This window comes from Hydra vulgaris, chromosome 15 (assembly GCF_038396675.1).
Source record: "Hydra vulgaris chromosome 15, alternate assembly HydraT2T_AEP".
Lineage (NCBI taxonomy): Eukaryota > Metazoa > Cnidaria > Hydrozoa > Anthoathecata > Hydridae > Hydra > Hydra vulgaris.
Genome location: NC_088934.1, coordinates 30469155 through 30488323, shown reverse-complemented (window position 1 = coordinate 30488323; position 19169 = coordinate 30469155). Strand labels below are relative to the sequence as shown.

Sequence of the window (19169 nt, the reverse complement as noted above, 5' to 3'; positions counted from 1 at the left end):
TTATTGTAAGTTTAATTTGTTAATTCAATATGTTTACTAAAACTCGGCAATTAAATAAAAAAAAATTTTTTAATAAAAAAAATGTTTTCTAAATTACTAAAGTTTAAATTTTCATTAGCTATATATCATAATTCCATTCATTCTTGTAAAACTATTCATTTAATATGAAGTTAAAGAACAAGTTGTTATTTGCTATTTCATTTTCGCCATTTTTAATGTTTATACTTGAGTGTTATGCAAAACGTCAAAGTACTATAATTTTTAATTATTATAGACGTACCTAATTGGGTCGACATGAGTCGTTTATTTTGAAAGTGGCATAAGCCATCTTTCAAAAAAATCAAGTTATTGATAAGAATGTAACGATATCTCTTCTTTTGTAAAGTATTTTAAACGAATTGTGTTAAAAAAATTTCAAGATATTTTGGAAAGAGTTATTGCCAGTTAACGGTATAACAAACATTTTAAAACACAAACCTTTAAAAATCTCTATTTAAAAACAAATTGACTTAAGCCACTTTTAAAATAAACGGTTCATATAAAGATTAGGCGTCTTACAGCCTACATGTCTAATAAGATATAACTTATAAAAACAACATAAAGATTAAGCGTCTATACAGCCTTAATGTCGTTTTCGTATTGTTTAGGAAACGAAACATAAGGTTACAAGCATAGTCCCTAAGCATTTCAATGCGGTTGAATTTCCATCTGTTTTATACTTCCATGCTCTTATAAATACACCAATTGTAAATATCTTTTCGATTCAATCAATAAAACACTTTGATTTAAAAAATTGATGTTTGTAGTAAGTTCATTGCAAAACGCAACGTATACGAGTTAATAAATACTAAACAATAATGATAATACAAGTATAATTAAGTATAGTAAGTAATAAATCTTATCAAAGAATTTTATTCCTTTATAAATAGTTTCATATTTTTTAGCTTTTAGCGGTGCATATCTTGATAGATTTTTTAACTAATTTTAACGCGAGCGTATCGTTAAGAAAGTTATTTTTTAAATGAATTTATATTTAATGTTTTTTTGACATGGTTATTATTGCACCTGTACGATTGCTGTCGTAATGTCCTTCGTATAAACATCAAATTCGACACTTGAGGTTTTTAATTACATGTAAGTTCTTATCGTTAATTGGACAATTTAATGTTATTAGCTATACTGATACAAAATGTTGTAACCCGCTGATTGTTTGAAGCCTAACTTAAAAGAAAAGCTACAAGATATTGCTCCGCAAAGTTTATATATAGACAAAACAATCTTGATTTCAATTTTTAGCGTTGAGGTCCGCGACCATATTAAAAATAAGTAAAAAAACACAAAAAAATCATCCGCCCGTCGAACTTATTAAAAAATAAGAATATTTTAATGATATTATTTTAATATAAGCGTTAAACTTTAAAATAAATTATCATAAATAAAAATATTATAAAACCAGTAAAAAATTCTAATATAACAACTTCTAATAATAATTTATCTTAAATGTTTCATCAATTTGTTTTAGGTTTTGATTAACTAAGAAAAAAAGCGCTATTTCACTTTTTCCGCATTTCAAAACATTATAATGCGAGTTGACGAATAATCGTTAATGGTTTGGTTAATTTAAAGTAATTAAGTTTTCTGCTTGTTAAATAAATTCACCTTGAGAAATGTTTAAAAAACCCTCTACTTTTCGTACTAATAACTCTTTTTTCTCAGTAGACTTACAAGAAACGCCTTTTCCGATCAACCATTTTTTTAACGTTATCAAATTAACTTTTCCCAACTAAAAAAAATAAGAAGTCAAATACAGTAATAATGAAGAGAATAAGTATGATCAAGGAGAGACAATTAAAAGAGTGAGCAACAATTTTTAGTTACTAATTTTAAAAGGATTCACATCTAAGTAAAAAAGCGTTGGAAAATTGTTAAGTTCTTTATTAGCTGGTAAAGTTCTTTGCCTTATGAACTTTCAGGAGATCTTATCAAATTTTATTAGAATAATGAATTTAAAAATAATTTGTCGAGGGAAAAATCTTTACGAAAAAATGACAGCAGTGTCGTATAAGTTATCGTTGTGTTAGTCATTTTAAATTTGATCTTAATCAAATATAATACAAATATTTTTTACTTTTTTTACAAATTTACATATAATTTTGCAAAATTACTTTAGATATAGTTTACTTAGATATAGTATACTTTAGATATAAGTTACGTAAGCAAAACAAAGATAACATTGAAATATAAATGAAAAAAATATCAACTTAATTTATAACTTATTATAATGAATGATTTTTTTTTTGTATAAACTTTTGTCAAAGTAAAAAATATAGATGTGTCTCTTTAAAATGTTTAGTACTTTACAAAATAACTCATTTCAAGGTTGTTCATTAATTCTTTTATGATTTTTTGTAATATTCATATTTTTTTTTGTACAAAATTTATAAAAGTAAATCAAATTAGATTATATTTTATAACGTTTACAAGCTAAACATTATTTTAGAGCCAAAAAAGTTAAAAAATGTTACTCCTCTGTACGGGGTAAATGAAAACTCAAAAAAGTCAATAGTTACCATTTTATTTTTTGCCATACTTTCAACATCTATGTCTTGTACTTTTGGTTTAGGCCTTTGCTTTTTCACATTTGTATCAGCGGCCTGAACAGAAATTATAAAAGTATAGCTAATAGTTTTTTATTTGAAATTTAAAAAATTAAAAAAAGGTATTATTAAATTAAAGAAAGGTAAAGTAAAAAACATTAAAGTAACATAAAAATACAACAACAACAAAAAAACAACAGTTAATAATTTAAACTTATATGTTTAAAATTGTATAAATATATATAGTTAGTGAAAATATAACGTTATATAATTTATTTGTGATAAATACAAATAACTTAATAAGATATTTTCTAGTTGTTTATACTTTTTCAGAATGAAGTCTTAATTGCCTGTATTATATTTTTTATTTATTATTTTTCATATAATTTTTTTTTTACTAGTTATGTTTTTTGTTTTGTTTTTTTAATACTTTTATTATTATTACTATTGTCATGACAATAATGATTATTATTAAATGTTTTTTTTTTTCACTAAACAATTTACGATGCTAAAAGACAAATTTTATTTAGGACACCCTTAAATTTAACCAAATGATTTAAGTATAATTAATACAATGCAGAATAAATTACCAAAGATGTTACTGAAGCACATGAGTTTAATGACAAAGGTAAACTTTCCAATGTTTGTGAAACATTTGCGCATTCAATTGTTTGATTTTGTTTTGAATAATTTATTAGGTTGTCATCATTTTCCTTTTTATGTTTAATTTTTGGATGCTGTGGTCTTTGAATTTTCTCTGCAGATTTTTTACTTTTTTTAATAACAGGAGAAAATTTAGGTACCTTAGGAACTGAATCACATAATGTTAGAATATCAGCATGTCTTTTTGATTGTATTTTTAAAATGTTTGTATTTTTAGGAGATAAGTCTGCTGGAATTCTACAGAAACTAACAGGTACATCAAAACTGTTAATTAGATTAAATTTTTTTACATTTTCGCTAGGAATATCTAACTGCAAAGGAAATGATCTTTTTGTTCTTGTCTTAGCAGAGCTTGTCTCAGCTTTATTAACAACATGTCGCATGTTTTTAGGCAGAAAAGATGGTTTTAATTTTGATGAACATGTATTTGATGTATTTACTTCTCTATGAAGAGACATCTCACTTTGACTAATTGTTTTCTTTTTGTGCATAAACGAAGGAATAATTCTTGAATTATTCTTTGAAACCATAACTACATTAAAATAAATATATTTTTAAAGAAATTGCAAAATCTTAAACAAATTTTTAACTTAAGTATAAGTTTTTAAAAAAAGGTAATCTTTTAAAACAAAAACATTACCACTTTTATCGGTATTTTTGAATTCATTTATCTTAAGTGAAACAACACAAACATCATTTTTATTGAGTGGAACAACACTATCCTCATCTTTATTGGGTGGAACAGCACTATCCTCATCTTTATTGGGTGGAACAGCACAACCATCATCTTTATTAAGTGGAACAGCACAACTATTATCTTTAAGGGGTGGAACAACACAACCATCATCATTATTAAGTGGAACAACACTATCATCATTTTGTTTATAAAAAAAAGTACTATTTGTTGTTTTACTACTTTGGCTTATATGGGAAATGTGTTGTTTTTTTGTAACAATACTTGAATGAGGTTGAGAACTTTCCTTTTTGTTTGTAAAATCAGTAATAATAGATTCATTGTAAATTGATTTTACAGAAGCTTCAATATTTGGATAATTTATTTCAATATCTGAAATTTTTGTTTCAAAGTCTGTGAATTCTGTTTCAACATCTGGAACTATACACAAATCATAGTTAATATCAGGAACTACACATACATCTTGATTTGTAAACAAGTTATTATTGAAAGATTTATCAGATAGATCGAGCTTTTCATTGCAGCTACTATCTGTTAACTTTTGCATGGAACACGGGGAAGTAACTACAAAAGGAGAATCAGGTATATTAATAACATTTTTTGAAATTTTTAATTCTGAATCAAAAACAGTTTTAGAATTGTCTTGACTGTGATTTAAAAATAGATTTTGCTGTCCTTTATGTGGCAAATGCCTTTCAGTATAAACACAAATTGTTTTGTGTTGAATTGGATTAACATAAATTGAGTTATTTTGGGTATTCTCTGGATGCTTAATGTACTGAAATCCTTTGCACCTTTGTATATTAGTGGAGTTTGTTTTTTTACTACTTGCTGGGTTCAAGGCTTTTTGAACTTGAGGTGTAGATTTTGAACATTGAGTAACAGATTTTATTAAAAATGGGTTTGAACCTTTTTTTGCAGAAAGTAAAGATTTTTGCCATTGAAAACTTTCTTTAGTAAAATGCAATGACCCTCCACATGTTGATGGCATTCTTGTAAAAAGATCTTGTAAAAATTGCTTACATATAGCATCAGAGTCACATCTAAAACATACTATTGGTTCAATTTTTCTTATGCACCACTCAGGATAAGTGAATATAGTACTACCAAAAAACTTGACATTAAAATACATATTGCAACTACCAGATGGAAGACGATAACCATACTAAAAGACAAAACAAATAAACGCAGGATACTAAATTCACATTTTATTAGATAAAATCTATTATATTTAAATGTTATGATATTCTTCAATATCACTATTTGATTCAGAAATTACAGTAAAGATTTTACCATTACTTTCCAGTGTTGTTTTATTTCATCGTATGACTTAAATGGGGCATTCGAAGGAATTTCATGCGTTATTGAGTGCACCTTTCCTTCTTTTAAACTAGAAAAAAAATAATAATAAAAAAAAAGCTACTTTATTATAATAAGTAGATAACAATAAAAATTTAAATTCTAATCCTAAAGTTCTACATACAAATAGCACTATTTTTATAAAAGAATTTATATTACCTCGGTAAAACATAACAACTTAGATCTTGTATTGAACTTGACATGATTGTAAAACCTTTCATTCTTTTAAAGTTGTATTCTGCTTGGGAATCAATCATAAAGTCTTCTAACTTGTGAAAAATTAAATTATTAAAATATTTTGCTTGATAAATATTTCCTAAAAATCAACTAAAAAAGCAAACCATTGGAGGCTGCATTTTCACAAGAAATGGTTCCAATGCTAAACAAATTTTATCCGTCACAGTCAACTCCAATCCTGTAATTTTTAATCACAAAATAAATTAATGGAAGTAATGAAAAAAATAGTAAGAACAAAAAATAGAAAAAATTTTTATTAAGAAGTCGTATATGTCGTCAACAACAACAACAACAAAAAAGACATTTTCATATTAATTGTATTTAAAAAAAAAAATACTTGTAACAAAAATATACATGTTCAACAAAAAGATTATCCAGGTCGAATAAAATATTCTCAACAAAAAGATATTTTAGATTAGAGAAGTATTCTCAACAAAAAGTTAATCCTCATCTGGACTTATAATTACAAACAACATTAGATGAAAAAGATACTGGACTGATATTCAAAAAAAAGATTCTATTAGCAAGATAGTATAGAACTTCTTATCATAAAAATGCACAAAAAAAACATCTTCTCTGAAAAGAATATAGACAACATTTAAACCTTAACATTTTTTTCTCTGTGCCTAATGTCTATTTTATACTGTTTGACTTACCAGTTGACTTAAACAAATTGTAACAAGTTGACTAGTAATTCACTTAAACTTTGTTGAATGTTTGAAAAACTGTTAATAAAATCATAATTTTACTTAGTGTAAACTAGTAATTTGTGTGTACACTAAATTACTTTACTAAGTAAACACAAAATGATAGTCATCAGGGCTGATGACACGGGTTTCAAAGTAGGGGGGGGGGGCACAATTGTCAATTTTTAAAAAAAGTCTTGCATATCTAGAATTTTCTTTAAAAAAAAAGTAAAAAAAGGAAGTCCTTTAGAAAAAAGTGTGTTGGGGGCGGTGGGGGAGGGGGAAAGGGGATGGAGGGGGAGTTAAGGGCACAATAAAAAAAGTTTTTTCCTTTTATTTTGTTTACTTGAATATTAGTAAAAAAAATTCATTAAATTTTGCAATAGTTTATAATGAACTGCATTATTTCAGCCCTTAAAACTAGAAAATACAAAAATATAATTTTTTTAAGAGTCGGTAAGAAATTGAACTATTTTTAGACAGCATGAGGTCGACACAAAACTTTTAACACAAAGGTTTGACCATGGCAGCATAGAAATAAGGTCAACAAAAATCACCGGTCTCAAACACTTTTACTTCAGCAGTAAGGTCAACATTGCTGAACGCTGACCCCAATTCAGAGGGTTGTCATTTACATAATCTGCAGTCAATTCTTAATTTTAATAAAAATCTTATAAACAATAACCTCTAATATCATAAATATACAAATCAGAAAAATGAAACTAAAAACTAATTGCAATTGAAACAGTTTAAAAATAAATAACAATGATTCAAATGATAGTTTATTTGGAATGTAAGACATAAATGCAAAATTACTTATTGCTGAAAACTTTTCACACTCTTGTAAAAAACATCTCCCTATAAATAAAAAAAAATAATAATGCTTTAAAAACCTACTATATACAATAGTGTGCAAAGTTTAGAAATACTAAAATTTTCTAAAAAATTTTCAAAAAAATTTAGTTGATTCTAAACTTTTGCATAAAAGCCTTTTCAAGAAAAAAATAACCATTTTAATTAACTGTTATAATTTGTAAATTTTGTGGCTTGTATTATGTTATGTGTTAATTAAATTAACATAAATAACATTTGGTAAAAATATTCATCTGATTTGAGAAAATTTGTGAAAAATTTTTTAAACTTTTGTATGGTACTGTATGTATGTCAACATATATCAACTTGGTGTATAAAGTGTAGTTTATCATTAAACTATATTAGTATTAAACAGTCAGAGTATAGCGAGACTGCTTATTCTAAATAAAGAATAAAGATTGCTAATTCTAAATAACCAGTCTCACTATTATATCAAATATAATAGTAATATAACAGGGTGTCTGCCAATATTTTAAGGCGAATTTTCCCTGACTTTTCCCTGATCTTCTACCTGTTTTCCCATTAAATTTTTTATTTATTGATTAAATTTAAAGATACCTAAGCTCAACTCAAAAAAATTAGACCTAGAATTTTTCCAAATTTAACCTAATTTCCCTGATAATCCCCTGATTTTTTGATTAACTCCCTGACTTTTCCCTGATCTGGCAGACACTGCATAATTATGAAATGTAATTATTATTTATTATTACTATATTATTATTAAAATTATTATGCAAATATTATATCATATAACATATTATATAATATATAATATGTTATATGATATAATATTATATCATGTAAACAATGCAAATATTATATCATGTAAACAATGCCTAATAATTATGTTAAAATGTAAATGCAAAACAAAAACTAAAAACTAAAAACTAATATAGTTTTAAAGACACTTTCATGTAATTAATAGGTTTTGTTAAGTTTTAAACAAAAATTGGATTTTGATAAACAATGACAATTTTAATTGCATCAATACAGTTTTTTTGATATTTTAGATCGAAAAAAACAAAATTTTCTATTTTAAACTTTAACTCAAATAATAAAATTTAAATTAATATAAATAATATACAAATAATATTTATTATTTAATAAGATTGACTATTGAATTAAAATTAAAATTAATAATAAATCTGCATGTATAAATATTAAAATAAATAATATAAAAATACAGTAAAAAAAAAGATATTGTTTAAATGCATCTTAGACCTTAAAACATCCTGTCTTTTTTATTCCTAATTATATTTTTATTCCTAATTGTATTGGGCCATTGTATAATAATGAAAACCATTGTGTAATAATGTTCTATATCCGCAGAAAAAAATTTGATTGTGGTTATGTTTTTCTACAAATTATTATTTATCTTTTTACAAATGAATTATTTTTTTTTTTTTTCAACATCTTCACTTCTAACAAGGCTGCAAGCAACCACTATTGATGCAAGCAACACGCTATTATATGAAGTTTATAGAGCAAGATAACGATTGACAGACGACTTAAAATATTGCAAATTATATGAATTAGGAAAACAAGATGAAGGAAGTGAATTCCAAAAAACTGATGTTTGAGGAAAATAACTGGATGAATAAGAATTTTTTGAGCACTTAGGAACAGTCACAGTAAAAAAATGAGATTTAACAGAATGATGAGTACTCTCGAGTCCTTAATACAAAAGAGGGGGGATTGAAGGGAGGGGGAAATTTTAGTCCAGATCTAATAAACGGATGGGTTTTATTAAAAGGACAGATGGAAATTTTTTAATGTTACAATATAAGTATTTTTTATAAAAAAATTTAAGTTTATAAATCCTATTTAATATTTTTTACAAAACACGCATAAAACTATATAGTTCTAGCGTAGCTTGCAGTCAAGTGCGCATTTTCTAATGGCTGTTTTATCATAATTTTATTAGGATTTAAAATGCTGATTAAGTTTTATACTTCGTTGAGAAATAAACCAAAAACTCATTTTTGACAAATCGAGATTTACTAGGTCAGCGATTTTTAAAGCCTGTTTACACTGAAAGTTTTTGTTTTTATCAGTGACTCAAAGAGTTTTTTTCTATTTTTAGGCAAATTTTCACTGCAATTTTTATTTTTAGCTTTGAAATTTTTTGAGGAAGTTTTTGCTGATAACAAGTAAAAATTAATGAACCGAGGTCTTAATAAGTTTGGGGTTTTTTAATTTTCCAAAAATTATTAAACACCCCCACCTTTTATTAAGGAGTCAAGAGTAACAAGAATGAACTTTAGTAGATGGTACAAGAGATGCTAGCTCTTTAGAACAGTGCCCATTATAGTATTTATAGAAAAGAAAAAGAGAAGCAATATTACAACAATGAGATAACAGTTGGAGGTTGGCTGCAAGAGCAGATCCAACTATGTTTACAATGCGTTTTTGCACCTTGTCTAAGAGAGAAAGGACATCATTGGAAGATCCATCTTGGATATGGCAAAAGTATTTCATACAAGGACGGATTTGAGATCTATGGAGATAAAGAATAGCATCCAGAGTAAGAAAGTGGCGAGCATGATAAAGAGATGCAACCTAACAGATACTAATTTTGCAATCGATTTGATATATGGTTTCCAAGAAAGATCGGAAGTAAAAGTTAATCTAAGAAGATGAAGGGTAGATGACTCATTGAGTAAATTACCATATATAAATATAGGAAGACCTAGATTATTGGCATAAGGATTAGCTGAAAAAAATAGAGTTTTCTCTGAGTTAAAGTTCACTAGCCACTGTGAGACCCATGATGTAGCAGAAGAGAAGAAGACCCATGATGTAGTAGATCCTCTTCAAGCTCAAATGCCCCCTCCAGGCAATCAAAGAGTGTTGGCTTATTATCAAGACAAGAATAAATATAATACAAAAATAAATATAAAACAAAAATATAAATATAAATATAAAACAAAAATACATATATAAATATAAAACAAAAATAAAGAATAATATCATCAATGAACAATGCCACCTTAGATATGATAATATCTGGAAAATCATTAATGTAAATTTAAAAAAGTATAGGGCCAAAGATAGAACCTTAAGGAACCCCTGAAGTGACAGGATATAAAGAAGAGAGCTGTTCATCAAGGACAACTTTAATACTACAATTGGTAAGGAAGGATTCAATAATCTCAAAGACAAAAATTTACTGAAAATTTTTTATGTTAGACTTCTCTTACTAAAATATTACCATCATTTTATAAAAATTTTTATTTTAATAAAATTTTCTATATCATTGCATACAAATATAGTATATAAAAACTAAAACATAACTTATCAAAAACTTTTCTAGCATTGTCACTACATAACTACTTAGATACCTTGCGCAAGAAAAGAACCAGTTTTGTTCCAAAATGGAGCTAACTTTTGATATATACTATATGTCAAGCAATACTGGAAAAATTCTGCATCTACATCTAATCTACTGCAAAGCTAAAATATAAATATAATAAAACTAAACATTTTCATGAGTTTTGTTCCCTTGTTTCTATTACCTTTATTTTAATTTCTAAGGTAAAGTCAATATGTAACATGCAGGGAGTCACAAAAAGACTCTCAATATTATCTCTATTTTTTTCTGTTAACTGATATCTAGAAGCTCTAAACATGTTGATTGACTTATGATATGTTATAAATTAATGAGATTTCATGACTTAGAACTTATTGTTTTTAAGCCTGGAGTCCTTGCCACCATTATATCTAAGGACACAAGGCTCAAAAATTGATTGTTCCTCTAACCTAAAAGTCTTCATTTTTTTCCATTAGTAGTTAATAAGCTTTTTTATGATTTTAGAGCATTTTATTTTATTTTCAACATTAAATATAATAATATGAAAATAAACCTATTAGTTATAAAACAGTTTTTGAACTTTGTTGATGGTTTGTAGCTGCACTATACATCTTAGAACCTTTTGAAAGACTAATTATTGAAATTTAAATTTTAAAAAATGACACCTAAGAACCAAAATATCTTTGCAAAACATAAAATATCTTTGACATAAAAAAGAAAAACTTTAAACAAAAATCAACTACAGAGATTTAGGATAAGTTTCAAATTGATGAGCAAAAAAATAAATGAAATATAAATTGTTCACTCATCACCTATACCATTTTTTTTGTAGTTAAGCAAATTATTAAATTAATATCAACCCAACTAATTTAAAATTAATTCAATTTGTATACTTTTATTTGGAGCTTATTGAGTTGATTCAAGAAATCTTGTGATGAAGCCATTGATGCCTAAACAAACATAAGAAGAGTTTCATTTAAATTTGAAGTTGAATAAACTTGGGATGCAGTTAGTATAGTTGATATTATCTCCTGTCAAAGGATAATTAATCGTGTTCATTAAGTAAACACAAGAAATTTCCTTTTTGAACATGTTATCAAAATTTAGGTTGAAATCAAGATGACTATCTATGATAACTCCAAGATAGTTTTAAATGTTTCTTGTAGAAAAATCTTGTCATTATAAATTATAAATTGAATACAGGTTTTTTGGATAATAACTTTGGGGTATTTATTTATATTTGGAGTATTGTAGATTACATTTTGCAGCTTTAAGATTTAAGACTAAGTAGTAGGTTGGGGTGAAGATCACTTTTTATGATAATTTCTCCTGTTACACCGTAGATTTGATCTATAAAATAAAATAACACCGGATTTAAAATTTTTTTGAATAAAAATATTTTTAGGGGAACCAGCCTTTAAATTTAATGGATCCTTGTAATACCATCCTAAAAAAATTTCGTTAAAAGTATATTAACCTGGTACTCAAAATAGGCAAAATTTTTCAAAAATTTCAAAAATAGTAATCATTTTATATAAATTTATTAATTTAAAATATGGCAATAAAACTTTCCATTTTTTACACATTAAAAAAAAAGTTAAGTTTTTTATGGTTCTTTTTTTCAATAACTTTTTTTTTATTAGTTGTCATAAAATATGAATACTATTTTTGAAACTTAGAGCTTTTTTCGAAATTTTATAAAATCCAGTGTTATTTTAATATACAAATTGTCTTGGAGTGTAACAGGAAAAATGCTCCAAAAAGTAACTTTCACCCCACCCTACTAAATAGACCATTTTCGCAGTTGTCTTGACTGATTTTAAATAATTTCTGATTTAATTTACATTCAAGTTGCTAAATAATGCAAAATTAGGAGGGTTTTGCCTAAATATATAACCTGTGCAAGTCATATATTTATGAGTACCAAAATATAATTTACAAATGATTATAATTTCACTATAAAACATTTTATGCTTATTTAAAGTTTTTTTTGTAAATGGGTGTGTATAGCTAAATCTGCACAGTATTCCCATTCTGGATATGAGTATTTTATTAACAAATACTGTAAGTATCAAAAACTCAGAAAGTTTGATGTATGTAGAAAAACATCTTTTCAAGATGTGATTGAGAAACTGCAATATGTAATTGAGAAACACAACATGTAATTTAGATATCATTATATGTAATTAAGAAACACAACATGTAATTTAGAAATCTTAAATTGTAATTGAGAAATACAACATGTGAATAACAAATCACAATTTGTAATTAGGAATACATTAATTGTAATTAAGAAATCATAATATGTAAGCGAGAATACATAATTTGCAATTGCGAATTCACAATGTAATCTTATAGGTTATTATAAAAGGTCTTTTAGAACATGAATTTGAATAAGCTAATAATATCAAATTTGACATTTGTATGCACCAGCATTTATAATGGAATTGAAAGATTGTTGTGTTATTTGTCTTTATACTATGAACAGAAAGTATGTTAAATTGAACTTATGTCAACATTTATTTCACCAAATTTGCTTACATCTGGAACAAACAGAACCACCTTGTCCAATTTGTTGACATAAAATATGTGCAACAGAACAAGTTTTAAAATTACATTACATTTTATCTTCACCAAATGACAGAAGAGTTGTTGAATGTGCTGAACAAAATGATGAGTAGGTGACTCTGGCGCCAACTTTAGGTGTCAAATATGTAGCGGCAGTGGTGCAGTGGTTAGAGCGCTTGTTGTAGAAGCAAGAGATCAGGGTTTGAAACAAGCACTGGGCATATTTTGCACCATCAGTAGGGAAGGAGGCAAGAACTTCCTAGTAAAATGCTTACCTAAGGTGCTTATAAGGTCTTCTTTGGTGACTACAAAGTCTTCTTGGGGCACCTTGAATAAAAAGACAAAAAATAAATAAATGATAAGACAGCTTACGACTGGGTTTGCAGGCGAAATTCAAATTTTATAAGAAGATTGTCAATTGACATTAGTGGCCATCAAAAGACAATTTAATATTAGTGTCAGCACAGCAACAATCGCCTATCACCATGAAAAGATAATTGCTTTCATTTTAAAAAAAAGTGTACAAGGAGCCTTCTGCAATGAACAGTAACAAAAACTAGTGATGTCTTGAATATTCGGCAACTTAATAAAAAAGGCAATCGTTTAATCGTCTTTCCCATCAAAGTTAAACCATGCTTTAAGTTCAGGTTGTTGTGAAAACAACATTTTCAATAAGTTTAGATTTTTCTATACAAATTCAATCTATAGCATTTTTTGAAATTACCTCAGAAGTGCAAGATATACCTGAGCTGGTTATTTTTGAACTTTTCTGAATGGTTTGAAGAGTATGAAACTTTTAGGCATAACTGAAGTTAAAATATTTGGTCTATCAGTCAACAAATAATGCATGCTGTGTAATGCAACCTATTTGTAAATGCCCACAGAGTAGTTGACTTATGAATTCAACTATACTACAACGAAGCAGGTCGGAGACCTCAATATAATTAAGTATTGCCAAATATTTGGCCAAATATTAGTGGCATCTCTAATGAAAACAAACAAATAAGAGCTAAATATGTTAGGAACATCAGTGAACATATCACAAATCGCCATCAGATAATATGGTAGAAAAACGCAAGGCAATAATGAAAATACCAAAGGCAATAATGAAAAACGCCAAGTAATAATGAAAATACCTGCTTCAAAAGCTATGAACATACATTTGGTAGCAGCTATATCAACAACAAATGTTGTCGTAATAAAAATTGCAGAGGATCTTTTAATGCAGATTCAAACAAAAAAAATAAAGTTCTGACACCCTAACTGATAGGATTTTTCCAGTTACCGTCAAAACTGCAAATGCCTTTTTCATGACTTTTTTATTTTATTTATAGTGTATTATTATTTATTAAACACCAACCCGTATGACCACTTTGTCCAAATAAGATCCAACCTTGAATTACAATGTAAATTAAGGCAACAAAATTAAAAATACAAAGAACTTTGTTCTGAGAATCTACTTTATAAACTTTTCCTAATTACAACTATTATGTTCTCAATCACTTACAATTTCTTATTCACAACTTTAATGTTTTAAATTACATCTTACATTTCTTAATTACAACTTTCAAGTTTTCAATTACATCTTGAAATTGTGTAGTTGTAAAAAATATGTATTGGCATGTATTATGAACAACTAGACACAGAGGCAATACATAGGGATGGGTACAGTCCTAGGGACAAAAAACTGTTTTGTAATAGAAAAAAGTTGTTTTAAAGGAGAATTTCTGGTGGCATTGTCTATGATACTCATAAGCAGAATAACATCAACTTAGTACAAAAAAACTTAATTGTTATTAATTATATTAACTCAGTACTAAAAATTTTCAACCTGGTAAATACATTGCATGAACAGTGAATATGGCTTGTGCTTAAGATTTGTAATAAAAACCAAGATCTTATGTGAATTTAAAAAGAAATTAAACTTAAAATAGACTAATGATGCACAATCAAATCAGCATTGGGTTATTTAGACAAAGCAAAATATCAAATAAGTACTCAACTCACCAAGAGTACTTATTTGGTGAGGGGAGTGCTTATTTTTTTAAATTCTTCTTTTAAACTAAAAAACCTCACACTCAAAAGGCTACAACCATGTCAAATGTAATTTATTTTTGAAATAAACTTATTAGCAACTTTTAAACAACTTTTAATGTATATTTATAGTTTTACCACAAATGGTTAGCCAACTACACAAAAGAAACAAAAATTTACTTAGTGTATAATTATAGAAAAAATAATAAAATAATTTATCTAAAAGACTTTAAGTAGGATCCAACAGAGATTGTCAAAAATCTGTTGCTCTTTAAATTCTAATTTACCCACTAAACCTGAAATTTAGTTTCTTTTTTCAAACTAGAGCACATTCAAAAAGACCAATAGGACAACAGACACATTATTTTAACACAAAATAAAAATTATAATTGGGTAATAATTAATGCACTTTGAAAAACTTTCCAAGGTGAATTTATATATAAATTGTTATTAAAAATCATTTAATAATTCTTTATAATTTATTTGTTATAATTGAATTCTGCAAAAACAAAATTATAAATGAAAATTTATGAGTCAATCATAAAATTAGTTAATTTTAGAAAGTTTCTAAAAATTTAAAGTTAATTTGTTGTGAATTATTAAAAGTTGTGAATTAATTGAAGAATAATTTAAGTATGTAATAAATTATAACAGTCTTATAGTTAAAAAAACTAAAATTGAAAAATATTTTTTTAACTAGCTTAAAAAACATCTGCAAGTAAATAAAAGTAATGGTAATGGTAAAAATAGTAATGAATAACGATGGTAGTGGCTGAAACCCTAAAAAGAGATTTAAATACTATAAAATAAAAACAGTCAACTCATTTCGACAAAAAAAAAACTTGTTATTAAATTGGATCAAAAAAAAAAGCTATGAAAATCACCTTTAAAACTTTGAATACTATTTTTTATCAAAATTCAAAAATAGTATTAAAAGTTTTCTCTAATTATATTTATTACCCGCTGCGATATTTAATTTGAAAGTTAAAGTGCCTAGTAACCTTAGATAGGGTTGCCAGATGTCCAGCTTATATAAAGAAGAACACAGTAAAAATCTTAATTATTATAGGTTAAGCACTGCATTCTCCTGCGTAAAAGCCAGACATCTAACAACCCTAACCCTAGAGGTATTTATAAAAAAACTTAACATTTCATGTAAATCAAGCTATATATAAGTAATCAAATTACAACACAATAAAAAAAAATTAATTTAAATTAGAATAGATTAATATATACTATCAATAAAAGTACTACATACAAATAAATTAAATATATACAATACAGTAGTAATCACTATATGGTTCTAACCTGGGCAATAATAAACAAGTCTTTTTTATTATCAAAAGCAGGTGAAACAAGTACATCTGGCATAGTAAACAAAAGCTCTCTAAAATGGACAGAAAAGAAAGAAAAAGGTTTTCAAATAAACAATTTAAAAAAACTGTTGAAAATAAAACATACCTGCAACAAGTAGGCTGCATTCCAGGTGTGTTTGTCACATTATGCGCTGCTTTAAAACCTTTTAACGATTTCAGGTCTGGTAAGTTACCAAAGAATAATTTTTTGGTGCTCATTCAAATTACGTTATCTAAAATCTTATGAGTAAAAGCACTGTATTGATTTTTTTGTTGCATTAATGATATCAACATCAACATTAGGTTAATATCAACACTAGATTTAATTAAATAAAAAATAACATTTTAAGGATATGTAGGGACTTATAATTTTAGGGCATACAAGCACCACCCCCTAAATAACTTAACTTTACAGTAAAATTTAATAAGCAGCTATTTTAATTATCAATATAGATTGTATTGATTTTTTTAAAAACAAAAATCAGTATATGTTTTATATTAATAACTAGCCTTTAAAAGTATCACACTCAAACTGCTTTTCTGCGCAGCAGCCTCGTTTATTAAGTTTCAGAGTTTCAAATAAAATTAAAAATATTTTTTGACTTAAAAACAATTATAATAAATGCTGTTAATAATTTTATAGAAATAAAATATTCAGCCATGGATAAGCTACAATTATAAATAGTTGTCATCAAACAAATCTCATTGAAATTGCTGTAGGGGAAGATGGTAAACATTCCTCCACCTAGTGTGCTTTTAATTATTTCTAAATAAAGTATTGCAAGAAACAAGAAAACTTTTTTAGCATTACAAGTAATGGGTTCTATCATTAACTCTACAAATATTTCAATATTAGACCTCAAAGTGGTCATTTGTACTCCACCCATGGGTTAGTTTTAACCACAGAGGGGTACTTTTGACTATATGGTTATTAGTAACACAGTAACATATTTTAACAAAAGTTCTATACTTTATATCTTTTGTTGTACAAAAACATTTTTTTCTCAAAAAAATATGTAAAGGGGGCATCAAGAAAGTACATACATAGTAAAACCACTGATTTAGGACCCTCTCTGTCCCCTTTGTATGCACCTGATTCGTAGATGTATAATAAAAGTAAAATTTTGTATTGGCACAGTTGGTTATTACCAATACTAGATGCTTCTATTATAAAACCATCCAAAGTACAATGCTTTATATAGAGAGATTATGATAAATTGCTAATTGTTGTTACAATTAATATACATATCGAAAAAATTTTATCGCAGAATGAAGTTCAAAAGGATAAAAGAATAATAACCATACAACAATAAAATGAATTTTAAATGCAATGAACTATACAACCACTGGTCAAATGTTCCTTGGCTATGTAGGTCGCAAGTGTTAACAATGTGTGATTATGTAAACAAACGTTAAAAACTAGAATAAATTTTTTTATATAATATTGACGCATAAATTACTGAAAAAATGATATTAAATGAAACAACAATCAGCAAAAAAATTCAAGCATTTTGAGCAAAAAAATTCAAGCATTTTGAGATTGCAAAATAGATTGATTACAAATTTTCCAAGACAGAACAAAATAACCTTTTATAGGAATGAGATTTTTATAAAAATAAGTATAAATTCTTTTAAAGATGGATTGATACTTACTTTCAACAATAGTTTATTAGGCCAGGTGAATAAAAAAAAACAATTGCTTTTACGTTTTTTAAATAATTGCTCAGCTTTACATGAATAAATTATGTAGCGATTTTGCTTAAATTTTTATTCACATAAAGCTGAGCATCTACTAAGTGTTTTTAGAGTGAATTGCTTAGCTGTATGTGAATGAAAATTTAAGCAATTTTGCTCAAATTTTTATTTACGTTAAGCTCAGCAATTACTCCAAAAACACTGAGTAAAAAAAATTGTTTTTTTTCTAATTCACCTAGCCTATAAACAGACAAAGTATTTAAAAAGGTTTCATTTGGCAATTTTAGGCATTTTAGAAAATATTTGAAAAGATCCTAAGTTCCCTATGGTCGAATGTTACCCATCTTCTCCTAGTAAACCAATAACTTTTACTACTAATATTCAATACAAAAATCTTTTAATTGTAAAGTTATATATATACAACTTTTGCAACAATCCAACAACATATACAACAAATTTTAGCTAACACTGTAACTGTATACTATTAATTAAATATCCTTTTAAAATTTACTATTAATATTTAATATACTATAAATAATCAACTGTATACTAAAAAATATAATTTTAACAGTTTTATGTTAAAACTAATAATTGAATTGAAAACACTTAAAAATGAAACAATTTTAATTTCATATTTTAAAAATTTATTTTGAAGCAAAATTTAAATACAACACCTGAAAAGTCATTATATATAATACTATAACTAAAAATTCTGAATTGCATCTTGCATATTTCATATCAATTTTGCACATTAAAACAATCTGTTTTACTTTTCTTTATGTTCTTCTTTTCGTTTCTGTTCAGAATTAGCAATTGTCTCAACAACTTTGCGTTCAGCACCAGGTTTTGGTTTAGCAATCGACTCTTCTTTTCTCACATCTTTTTTTGATTTGCCTTTACGTGAACCAGATTCAGCATGAAACTTGTCATCATAGTTGTACTCTTCATATTCATCTGCCATTTTGTTTAGTAAAACTAAAACTAAAGTTTATATTTAACAAAGCAATATTTAATAATGAAAATTGTCAGCAATCAAAATCAATAAAAATTAAAGCAAATTAATAAAAAAAAAACCTAAAAAAGTTTGTTGATATTATT

General features: G+C 26.3%; 1 protein-coding gene across 3 annotated transcripts; it reads right to left on the bottom strand.

Annotated features, from left to right (window-relative positions):
* Positions 1 to 1381: 1381 nt before the first annotated feature.
* On the bottom strand, positions 1382 to 16659 carry LOC105844100 (uncharacterized). Of its 3 annotated transcripts, XM_065820477.1 has the most exons (12): positions 16483 to 16659; positions 16330 to 16408; positions 11313 to 11369; positions 10451 to 10562; positions 7053 to 7094; positions 5655 to 5728; positions 5473 to 5582; positions 5248 to 5344; positions 3901 to 5119; positions 3188 to 3792; positions 2571 to 2654; positions 1382 to 1783 (listed from the first exon to the last, which is right to left on the bottom strand). In XM_065820477.1, exons 1-12 carry the CDS (start codon positions 16593 to 16595, stop codon positions 1646 to 1648), a joined length of 2730 nt encoding a protein of 909 aa, XP_065676549.1. In that variant the 5' UTR covers positions 16596 to 16659; the 3' UTR covers positions 1382 to 1645. The 3 variants fall into 3 exon arrangements, with proteins under 3 accessions (XP_065676549.1, XP_065676550.1, XP_065676551.1); XM_065820478.1 differs by lacking the exon at positions 10451 to 10562 and having other exon boundaries at positions 16483 to 16621; XM_065820479.1 differs by lacking the exon at positions 10451 to 10562 and having other exon boundaries at positions 5473 to 5578; positions 16483 to 16621.
* Positions 16660 to 19169: the final 2510 nt, after the last annotated feature.

Excerpts from the sequence above, each read along its gene's own strand:
- LOC105844100 (XM_065820477.1), bottom strand. The coding sequence starts at position 16,595 with ATGAGCACCAAAAAATTATTCTTTGGTAACTTACCAGACCTGAAATCG. Across the intron at positions 16,409-16,482 it reads ATGCAGCCTACTTGTTGCAG|AGAGCTTTTGTTTACTATGC; the intron begins GTATGTTTTATT and ends TGTCCATTTTAG. Across the intron at positions 5,583-5,654 it reads TGAAAATGCAGCCTCCAATG|TTAGAAGACTTTATGATTGA; the intron begins GTTTGCTTTTTT and ends ATTTTTCACAAG.